This window comes from Populus nigra, chromosome 12, assembly GCF_951802175.1.
Source record: "Populus nigra chromosome 12, ddPopNigr1.1, whole genome shotgun sequence".
In the NCBI taxonomy this organism is placed as follows: domain Eukaryota; kingdom Viridiplantae; phylum Streptophyta; class Magnoliopsida; order Malpighiales; family Salicaceae; genus Populus; species Populus nigra.
In genome coordinates this window covers 756,057-767,180 of record NC_084863.1, presented here as the reverse complement: position 1 = coordinate 767,180, position 11,124 = coordinate 756,057, and the positions used below count along the sequence as shown (strand labels likewise).

The 11,124-nt window shown below is 34.5% G+C and overlaps 2 protein-coding genes, 1 long non-coding RNA gene and 1 other non-coding gene across 4 annotated transcripts; 3 read left to right on the top strand and 1 right to left on the bottom strand.

Moving 5' to 3' along the window:
* The first annotated feature begins 631 nt into the window (after positions 1-631).
* On the top strand, positions 632-4,572 carry LOC133669263 (tlg2p-like protein a). Its single transcript, XM_062089327.1, has 8 exons — positions 632-1,095; positions 1,938-2,214; positions 2,640-2,729; positions 2,830-2,907; positions 3,493-3,570; positions 3,669-3,734; positions 3,821-3,901; positions 4,009-4,572. The coding sequence occupies exons 1-8, from the start codon at positions 884-886 to the stop codon at positions 4,114-4,116; spliced, it is 990 nt and encodes a 329-aa protein (XP_061945311.1). The 5' UTR covers positions 632-883; the 3' UTR covers positions 4,117-4,572.
* Positions 4,573-5,095: 523 nt separating this feature from the next.
* Positions 5,096-5,169, top strand: TRNAT-AGU (transfer RNA threonine (anticodon AGU)). The gene has a single exon. It is a non-coding gene; the product is annotated as a tRNA-Thr (tRNA).
* A 1,001-nt stretch (positions 5,170-6,170) lies between these two features.
* Positions 6,171-8,541, bottom strand: LOC133670173 (small ribosomal subunit protein eS4y-like). Its single transcript, XM_062090679.1, has 5 exons — positions 8,407-8,541; positions 7,873-7,950; positions 7,579-7,759; positions 6,980-7,077; positions 6,171-6,807 (listed from the first exon to the last, which is right to left on the bottom strand). Exons 1-5 carry the CDS (start codon positions 8,407-8,409, stop codon positions 6,376-6,378), a joined length of 792 nt encoding a protein of 263 aa, XP_061946663.1. The 5' UTR covers positions 8,410-8,541; the 3' UTR covers positions 6,171-6,375.
* An 855-nt stretch (positions 8,542-9,396) lies between these two features.
* On the top strand, positions 9,397-10,462 carry LOC133669153 (uncharacterized). The gene is made up of 3 exons (XR_009833847.1): positions 9,397-9,628; positions 9,992-10,058; positions 10,145-10,462. It is a non-coding gene; the product is annotated as an uncharacterized LOC133669153 (long non-coding RNA).
* Positions 10,463-11,124: the final 662 nt, after the last annotated feature.

Below are 11,124 nucleotides of genomic sequence, written 5' to 3'. Positions count from 1 at the left end.
AGTTTTTTTTTAAAAAATTTAAACCCAATCAAATTATTTTTTTATAAAATTTTATAAGTAAATTGAAAATTGTTTAACACAACTAATTTTAAGCCAATTTTTACAAATATTTTAAATAATTTAATTATTCGAGCTGAGTTGTCTATTGTTTTAAAATCCATATAAGGCCAATGAGTTAACTCAAAACTAAATTAATGTAAAATTTAAAATAATTTAAATTTAAAAATTAAATAGAAAACCCTGACTAACCTGATAAAAAAAATTAAATTAATTTAATAACTTGGTTAATTCAACCCAGGTCAATCAAAACTCAACTATTAATCTATTAATATTTTAAAAATATTTTATTAAAACTATATTATTTTTTTTATCGATCCAAGTAAAATCATATTGAATTTTAAAATTAAAAATTTTTTTGTTTTAAAATGTTTTTAAAAAAATTATTTTTTTAAATAAATATTTTTTAATTTTTTCATATTATTTTAACATTTTAATATTAAAAATAAATTTTAAAAAATAAAAAATATTATTTCAGTATATTTTTAAATAAAAAAAACAATAAATACAACAGTAACTAACTGCTGCTTTTATAAGCCGACAGCCCTAAACTCATGTACCCCGTTAACAATCATTCAAAGAACCCCACTTAACAGTTACGTAAACTAAAAAGAAAAAGGCAATCCCTCTACTTCAATTTTTTATTAATTAACCCCAACAACACCTCCACTGTCTCCCAAAACATTTCCAATTTCTCCGGTCACGTGACCTCCCGCCATCTTCTCCGATCTCGATCACGTGACCTCCACAGCACCTCCAGATCCATAAATTATCGATTCCTGAGAGAAAGAGAGTGACCCTTTTTTGATTTCTTGCTGATTTTGTTATGGCAACGAGGAATCGGACGTTGATATTTAGGAAGTACAGAGATGCATTAAAGAGCGTTAGGGTTCCGACGAGCTCATCTCTGTCGACGAGCTCTGTCGGAGGAGTTGGTGGTAGTGGTGGTGGTCCGGTGATCGAATTGGCCAGCACTTCGCTTCTCAATCCTAATCGGAAATATGCTCCTCTTAGTACTGAAGATCCCGGTAATTCAAGGTACATATTCACATTCGTATCCGTATACATGTACATACACGTATAAATATCTGCTTGGTGTTTTTGTTGTTAATTAATCATTTAGTTTGATTGATTTTAGCAATGTGATATGTAGAATTGAGAGTGTTAGCTAAAATGAGATACGAAATAAGAGGTTTTTGCAGTGTGATTTTGTGGAGATTTTTAGTGTGTTTTATTGTTAGTTAATGTCGAAAATGTGTGGCAAATAGATAATTGTTGATGGGTTTTTTAGTTTTGAAGTGAAAGTTAGTGGATTTGTATGGAGGTAATGTGGAATATAGCTGCATTGAAGGAAAGTTTCGAAGGAATTATTTTTGGTTGTATGTGTGTTTTGGGAATTGTGATTTGGTGTTAGCTGTTGGTGATGCATGATTATCTTCTTGTTAGATTGAAATGGGTGTTGAAAATGTTTGTCGATGATGGGAGAATCAGATGTTTTTCTCTAAATTGTAGTGCAAGAGCATGGCAGAGGTTGAATCGAACTGGGTTATATGGATTTGAGATCTCTTATTGCCTGCAATTCTCAAATATCGGATTGGTTTCTGTAGGTATTTTTAGTCAAAGGCTTTTATGGAATTGCTTGTGAGGAGTGAAATGGTTGTGTTGGAAGTTTGAAGATTGGGGATGGTTCTACTTTAAGCTAAACGATTTTTGAAAGAATTTTTGATAGATGTGAATATTAACTTAAATACTCTCTAGGTATTTCTTCTGAATTTTAAACAATGATTGTTTTTTACTGTTGCTTTCTTAATGGTTGAGCATTTGCTGTAAATTTTAATGGTATCCTGGTAGGAACATTAAGAGGTGTTGTCTTGATGCAGTAAAGGTGCATTTACAGTAGGTTTACCTCCAGCTTGGGTGGATGTATCTGAAGAAATAGCAGCAAATGTGCAACGTGCACGTATGAAAATGGTTGAGTTAGCGAAGGCTCATGCCAAAGCTTTGATGCCTTCATTTGGTGATGGTAAAGAAGATCAACGGACAATTGAGGGTCTAACCCAAGAGATAACTGGTCTTTTAAGGAAATCAGAGAAGCAACTAAAAAGACTTGCTGCAGCTGGGCCTTCAGAGGATTCAAATGTTAGAAAAAATGTGCAGGTAAGCCTTTATTTTCTTTCAAGAACCAACTAAACACGTGAAACTGCTAATGATTTATTTCCACTTACATATGATTTTTTTGGTAGAAAATGCTGCCTAAGCCCTACAAAAAGCAAATTTTAAATTACAATTATGGGGAAAGCAGCCCCAATAATATCCTGATAATTTAAAGGAGAAATTCGAACTGATTAAATGGTTAATAGGCCTCTGGTGTTCCTATTCTTCCCCTCTTGCTTAACCAATTGAAAAATTAGAATATCTTCTTGTGAGTTTCTTCTGGACCATGCACCTATAGTTTCTTCTGGTTATTCCATTGTATTGCTCTTTGGAATTTTATATGCAGTTAAACATGAGAACTTACACATTCTTTACATGGTGAATTGGTCTTGTGAATTGTGCTTATATTGGCATATTTTTATTTGCAGCGTTCCCTCGCTACTGATCTTCAGAACCTTTCAATGGAACTTCGCAAGAAACAGTCGACATACTTGAAGCGCCTCAGGCAACAAAAAGAGGTCTGGGAAGGATTGCTTTCCCTATTGAATTACTGAATAAGCAAGGAATATATTAACATTTTCTTATAATCATTCTGTTTTGCTTTCTTTTGATATGCAGGGTCAGGACGGGGATGATTTAGAAATGAACCTAAATGGTGGTAGATCTATAATAGATGATGACAATTTGGACGACATGGTATACTTGTCGTAACCTTCTCCGCCTTGGTTTATTGTTAGATATGACGAGTCATGAAATTGTTTGGTCCTGCATAGCAAGTTGATAGACAAAACTTGCATAAGAATTTTTGTGAGATCTATGTTTTGTCGGAGCCCTCCACTAATCTGTTTGGTGGTTCAAGGTCAAAGCCTACTTGATATGGGCCTATACCAATATCAATCAGGGCTATGTTTTTTATATTTCCTTTTGGATTTGGGGTCTCTCCCTTCCAGTTGCATATAGGTGATATTTGGGTGTTCAAAGATTCAACAGATTATGAGAGAGTTTGTGCTTTGTATTTACTTGTGTAATGTAGTAAAATCTCTTCTTTTTCTTCGCCTGTGAACATAAGCTTAGGTTGAACCACATCTTCTGTTTTCTTCATTCTTTTTGTTTGTTTCGTGCCCTGAAGGTATAGTCTAATTTTTTTCCCCGTCATTGTATCTATCAGTTATGTCCAGAAAAATTATCTAAATAGTTTTGTAAGTTAAATTTCGTTTTTGTAGTCAAAATTCTTGCACTGTTTTTAATTACTGAGAATATTATATATCAATGATATGTTAGGTATTTAATGAGCATCAGATGGCCAAGCTGAAAAAGAGTGAGGCATTCACTGTAGAAAGGGAAAGAGAGATCCAACAGGCAAGCAAATGCTCTCGGCCTTTTGTTTTTTAATCAACAAAAATTTGGTAGTCTCCTTTATTTGTTAAGACTTTATGTTTTCCTATTGATCTTTGTAGGTAGTCGAATCAGTAAATGAGCTTGCTCAGATTATGAAGGACTTGTCAGTACTTGTGATAGACCAGGTTAAGAGCAGCTTATCTTCTTTTTTAAATCTGCAAAGCTCTTGTTCAGGTCACTGATCACTAACTGTTTATTTCCCTCCAAACAGGGCACTATTGTTGATAGAATAGACTACAACATTCAGAATGTAGCAACTACAGTTGAGGAGGGGCTTAAACAACTGCAGAAGGTGCCCTTCTTACCCTCAACAATCATTTCATTCTACTTTCAAAAGCCTCTCTCTTTCGCTCTCATTTTGCATGGCATTGTTTGTATTGAATGGATTTGGCACCGCAGGCTGAGAGAACACAGAAGCGAGGGGGAATGGTGATGTGCGCCACTGTGCTTGTTATAATGTGCGCTGTCATGCTGATCCTTCTTATCCTCAAGACGATTCTCTTTTGATTGTGAGCATAGATATTCCTGAAGATTCTCTTTTTATTTGCGAGCACAAGTATTCCTGAAGTTCACTCATTCATAATGATGCGACGCCCCCCCGCCAAATGTTACTCTTGTAGATGGCTATAACTTTGCCCAATTATGCGAACGCTTTGAATTTCCCGAATACACGTACCATATTAATCGATTACCTTCTTACATTACTTTTTTTTTTTCAAAATTTTGTGGGGAAAGAGGGGAGAAAAATGTCCTCAAAGATGTATAGAATTGGCACTGTACGTTGTTCCTTTGTCACGGAACTGCTAGGTTGATTCTTTTGATTTTTTGGGAGGTTGGAGCATGGTGCTTTCAAAATCCAAGGCTCCCTGTTATGAGGAGCCTGAGGCCTTTTTAATTGTTTGTATCCATTTTGGTTCATGTAATATAAAAAAATATGAATCAATCTCTCTCGTTTGCCATTAATTTCATGTTATCCCAGTTTTAACTACCTAGTAGATGTATGATAATTCTACCATGCACGGATGAAACTTCGAAGTGATGAGTTTTGTGTTTCACCATGCCTGCAAAGCTATGCTTGTTGCTTATTCTTATCAGATCATCTGAATTATTATGTTTTATTTTTTTATTTTTTTGGGAACAAGAGCTAAATGCATATATTTGGTTCATGGCTCCTATCTAGGCAGAAGCTATAAGGTATGCCTTGTAATCGACAGAACAATTTTTTGAACCAACAGAGCATGTATTTATGTAGAGGAACAGTAGTTACAAACGGGACAACATAAATATCCTGGTGAACAAAACCCCTTCTGCATTTGACCAAACAGAGAGACGGAGTTTGGAATTTTCAACGCGGAGAGTGATTTGGACATTCTTGCAATCTGATCAAGGGATAATGTGAAAAGGCCTTTGTGATCATCTGTGGCCCGAAATATAAACCTTAAAGGAAATAGTAATTATATTTTATTTCCAATTATATAATCAACAAGCTCTCGTAGCTCAGTTGGTTAGAGCACCCGTTTAGTAAGCGGGAGGTCTTGAGTTCGACTCTCAACGAGAGCAACACGACTATTCCTTTTTCGGTTTTTTTTTTTTTTTTTTTTTTTTAATTGTGAGGCGGATGCAAAGACATCTTCAATTCACCTCGTTAGTTTCCAAGAGGACAGAGGTATAAAATGGAGCTGCATGAAGCTAGCCAATACCAAGCAGTCAGCAGCACACAAACTTCGTTTGTTTTCGAAATACAATCATTTTTTTTTTGTTTTTTTATATTATTTTAATTTATTGATGTTAAAAATATTTTAATAAATAATTATTATTATAATATCAAACACTATCATCTTACAAGTAAAGCCATTGACTTGCTCATTATCTATAATTGGACAACTTGTTTGTAATCCGTGATCAGGTGACTTGTATGTGGTTTGTGATCAAGAATTATGAAAAATATCCTAGAATTCTTTTTTTTTTATTATTCTAAAAATCAAAAAATCTAAAATCCAAAAATATTTTTGAAATATAAATAGATGAACTCTGAAGCTGCAACATGTCAAAACACCAAGAAAATAATTAATTGTATTTGCTAAATTTATTTATTAAAATAATTTCACAATATTTATTGATTGTATTTGCTAAATTTATTTATTAAAATAATTTATTTTTTAATTAAATAATAATAAAAATAAATACACATTAAATTAATTAAATAAAAAAATATTATGCAAGAATACATATATTAAAAACATCGTAGATGAATCAGAAAAACTTCTTTGAAAATTAAATGATATAAAATAATAATAAAAATATAATCATTTAAAAGAGGTTTTTTTGAACAAAATAAAAAAAATATTAATTTAAATAAAAATAACAATAATAATTTAGAAAAAATTATGGCAATTTTAGACCTCAACCTGTCTGACCCATTTCCCGCGCGACCAGACCAGTCTGTATTGGCCGATTTTTTTAATTTAGAATTTCAAACACCACCGGGCGACCTTCAGATTAAATTCTATGATATAGCTTGTGTAGCATAACAAAACTAACATAACTTTCTTGACACAACCTGGCAAATAAATAGTCCATAGAATGAGTGATCTGAAAGGCTACAGAAAATCTCATACCCGCTTCGTCAATACTCGATGCATTTTGCAAAAGTTATCATTGAAATGTAAAAACATCGTTCAAAATCGTGCACTCCTAAACAAAAACAGTAATTATAGCGTTAACAAAACATAACTCAGGCTAGGATTATTGGAAAAATCATTGACTTCAGGCAGCAGCTTGGGATGCTGCAAGCCTTTTTTTAGCCTCCTCGATGATAGACAACTTAATACCCTTGCCCTTGGGAAGAGAAATCCATGGCTTGGTGCCCTTTCCAATGGTGAATACATTGCCCAAGCGAGTGGCAAACTCATGGCCAGTGGCATCTTGAACATGGATTGTCTCAAAAGTTCCCTTGTGCTTCTCCCGGTTCTTGATGACTCCAACTCGGCCTCTGTTCCTTCCCCCAGTGACCATGACAACATTTCCAACATCAAACTTGATGAAATCAACTATTTTGTTGTTCTCTAGGTCCAGCTTGATGGTGTCATTGGCCTTAATGAGGGGATCTGGGTAGCGGATGGTGCGCCCATCATAAGTGTTCAGGTATGGGATTCCTTTCTGTCCAAACTGAACAGACCGAACTTTGCAAAGCTTAAACTGCGTAAGCATTAAAAAAACAAATGGAATCATTAACTGGCGGTTCCACTCTAAGATATGAACTTACAAAAATACAATTCATTGATCTATCAAATTAGTGCACGGTCCGAAAAAACAAAAACATCACAAATCAAAACGACAAAACCACATAATAGCCAAAATTATCACAAACCTTGGCCTCATCATCTCTGAGGGAGTGGAGCCTGAAGCGGCCTTTGGTGTCATACAGGAGACGAAAGCTCTCATTTGTCTTTGGGATTGACACAACATCTGTAGCAGAAAGCAAAACAAAGTGAGCAACCCAAATGAAGACTAGAATATGTAGGGAAAAAATGAAAAAGAAATGATCATATAAGCGAAAAAGGGGAGAAACTCTAATAGTTTATCACACATAATAACCACTTCCAATCTAGCATAACAGAAAACTGGCAGCTCAAGCACCCATAACCTGTCACATAATGATCACTTAAAACAAGCATTAATTTCTGGCAGATATGAGCACTTATAACCTCTCACACAAGATCACTTTCCAACAGCTATTTTACTGAATTGCATCCCTCGATTTCTTAATCATGTCATGCCCACCAAGAGAAGTGAAAAATTAAACTACTGCAAGTTCATCCATTACTTTCAGCTAGAGATACTAATGATAAAAACTTCTCCTTACCCATCTAGAACCAAACCCAAAGCATTGAAAACTACAAAATCCTACACCCATCTAGAATATCCACATAAGAGAAATAATCATTGTAAAGACAGAATTGCACATACCCATGAAACCAGATGGGTAAGTTTTATCTGTCCTGACCTTGCCATCAACAAGGACATGTCTCTGCATCAAAATAGCAAGCACTTCACGGCCTGTGAGAGCATACTTCAGCCTGTTACGCAGAATAAGAATCAGAGGCAAGCATTCCCTAGACTTGTGGGGTCCCGATGATGGCTTGGGTGCCTACACAACACAAAATAAAACATTTTACACTCAAAATAGAAACACCAGGCTACAAGGAACCACAAGGAACTAATTGACATTGCAGCAAAGGGGGTCAGAGATTGTTAACATACAAATGCACCACCAAGTTTGTCAAGCATCCAATGTTTAGGGGCATTAAGCCTCTTCAAATGCTTCTTCAACCCTCTAGCCTGTAATGCATCATAAAAACAGAGAGAGCAATTAATCCAAAGCAAGTAAAAAACATCTTGATGACATTACTAAATCATACCCAGGTTAAAACAACAGCCAGACACACGAAAGGAAAACGAATCAACAAAAGGCATAAAGGTGTGACAAATCAAGGAAAAGCCCTTCACTTCAAAATCCAACCTTGTAAGAATCATTCACAAGATCTTACAGAAAACTTGTTTCTTTCCAATTTTCACTTTATTCAACAAAACAAAGTAACGGATACTTTCCACAAATTCAACATCATCAAAATGAACAAGTCCCAAGTTTTCTTTAAAGAAATCAACTACACAACCACTAGTAAGCATCACTGAGACAAGCTGAAAGCCAGTGAGCTACCGAATCCAAAAACAAAACCAAAAAGCACTTAACTCAAACGTTAAGAGCATAAACAATAGAGAAAAAGATAAGCTAACCATTTTGGAAACGTAAAGGTTCCTAAGTAACTCTGCGGAGCTGCTCCTCTCTTGAGTCTCCTCCCCTGTTGCGGCTTCTAAAGTCCTTGCAGGTTGAGAGAGACGCGAGCTATATATCACGGCTGTTATTATATATTGGAACCCTAATTTAACCGAGTCTGGGTCAATGTATTGGGCCACGGATTTTTTGGACTTTTCTTTGAGCCCAATTATCTGTCCATTAAGCCATGTTTGTAATTTTTTTTTTTAACACAGACCAAGGGTCTCTTGCATATTTATAAGAAGCTGTCGGAGGTTCGACCAGCCCAATAAATTCGTAGAGGGCTGTACGGATTGACCTGCAGATTTATCGGTCAACATAAGTAATAATTATTCAAAAAAATAAAAAATAATATTTTTTTTACAAAAAAAAAACCATGAAGTGAGGTAAAAAAAGGCTTAAAATAAAAAATTTATTCAAAATAAAACCAATCTAAACTATGCTATAAATTAATAGATCATAAAATCAACAGTGGCCAATTTTTATTAATATATTATATGCAGTCTGCTTCCAGAGATTAATTATTTTTCTTTAACAATTTTTTAAAAATAACAATAATAAATTCTTTCATCCCATTGATAATAGCCTTCGTTGACACAAAGCCCACTCATAACTATTTTATTTAAAACCCATGAAAAAATGATTCATAATCTCTCTGCCATAAAGACATCACTTTCACCATTAAAAATATTTTTTTGATGAACCATCTAGTAGTGATTTAATGATGAAAATTTAGGATTAAAAAATTTGTTTTTTTTTATGGTTTTAGGTTTAAGTCTTGTGGTTACTAATATGATGGTCACTGAAGGTTTATATGATCGTTAATTTCTGGGTCCATGAAATCTGTCGAGATACGTATAAGTTAATCTGGACATCCACATTAATTAAAAAAAAAAGAACACTTTTGGTGCCTTGTTACAAGCAAAAAATCCCTCATTTTGATGGGGTTTGGAGTTCAAGTTCTGAGATTTTTGTTGGGGTTTGAGAGATTAGAAGAGGAAAGTGCAATAAGAAAAGCAAAGAGGTTCAGATTTGGAGTGGTGGGTTAGGAAGAATTGAGAAATATTGATGAAAATGAAGGTGGGTTAATGAAAGGAGAAGGCTTGAGGTTTTCTTGAAGATATTGTAGTGTTTTTGTTGCGTTGGAAAGTGAAAGGAGAACAGTTTCCTACATAATGCTAGGTGATTTAGCAGAGTATTTCCATTTTGGCATTCTCTAGTTTCTAACTTTCTATGCTTTGTGATTTTTGGTAGCTTTTTGAAGATACAGTAGTTAGCTTTACTATATGTTGGTTGGATGGTTATTATTTCAGGAAGCTCGAATTCACCATGGAATCTCGTTTTCTTTGCCTAAAAGTTTGGAACTTAATAGTGACTGAGTCTATGTAGAGCCAACTGAATTGGGTGGATTTTTTCAAAACTAAATAGGTTGCTTTTAGGGATGCTAAATAGCAGTTTGGCCTTAAAGATCTGGCGTTGCTTTTTCAGCTGATACTCGTGATTTTGTAACACTAGGTGGTCTTTTTTATGGTTTTGGATTGTTAGGTGCTATGCTCGTCTACCAATTAAGGCTGATAAGTGCAGGAAGAAGTAGTGTGGTCGTAGCAACCAGGTCCTGTACTTGTCATTGTTTTTGCTTGATTTCCATTACTTTGTTGTTCAACATTTTCTGAGAAATTCTGTGTTTTCTTTATGCAGCTGAGGAAGAAGGAGCCACTCAGGTGCCATAACTGATGACTTCTAATGAAGAGTGAAGCTTGGATGTTGTCACCTTACTATCTTAACCACTGTTAAATAAGCTCTAGGACAGCTTGTTATCGTCGGAACCTTGTTTATCATGATGTTTTGTCTTAGACATCTGGTTTAGCTCATGTTAAATGCTACTTAATTACGCTAATTACTTAAGACATCTGGTTTTCCTTATTACAAGACAACTAAAACACAAGGCAAAAACAGTGTAGCTTCCTTGTCAATTTTGTGGTGACTTAATAAGTAATGTTGTCTTAATTAATTACACATTTATCATAACTATTTTTTTCATTATTATTTTTTAACCACATTTCAATATCTAAACATTATTTTTTATGTAAAAAAATAGCAACAAATCACGAGAACCAACACCGGGACTAGCCAACTAAAGATTCTAACATTCATTTCAAATCAATAAGAAATTTAATAACAAATGCACTGGGAATTTTCCTCATAAAATATCTGGTTTAAAATTTAGATTTTAGGGTAAGTATTTAGCCAAACTAAAAAAAATCATTTTTCATTTCTTCCTCGTCATATTTTCTTCGACAAAGAACAATTTTCACATAAAGAATATAACCCAAAAACAATTATTTTGATAAAAACTTCCCCAAATCAAGAAAACGATCGTAGGACATGTAACGACTACAAGGAACATGTGAGATCATAAATATAAACATGGTCGCTCTCCACCCTCGAAGGCAAGCAAAGCAGAGATTGTGGACCGCAGCGGTGGCAAGCCCCAAGGTTCCCCACACTGCAATTTTTTGTACATTAGTAGTGGGCACATGCCCTCCTGTTTTTCAACGAAAACTGGTTCTTCCATATTGAACCGAGTGAATTATGCAGATTTATTCGTACAACAGAAGTCCTATATTTGTCATTGTTTGCTTCCCTATAGCTGCTGAAGTGTAGAGAGACAAGAAGTT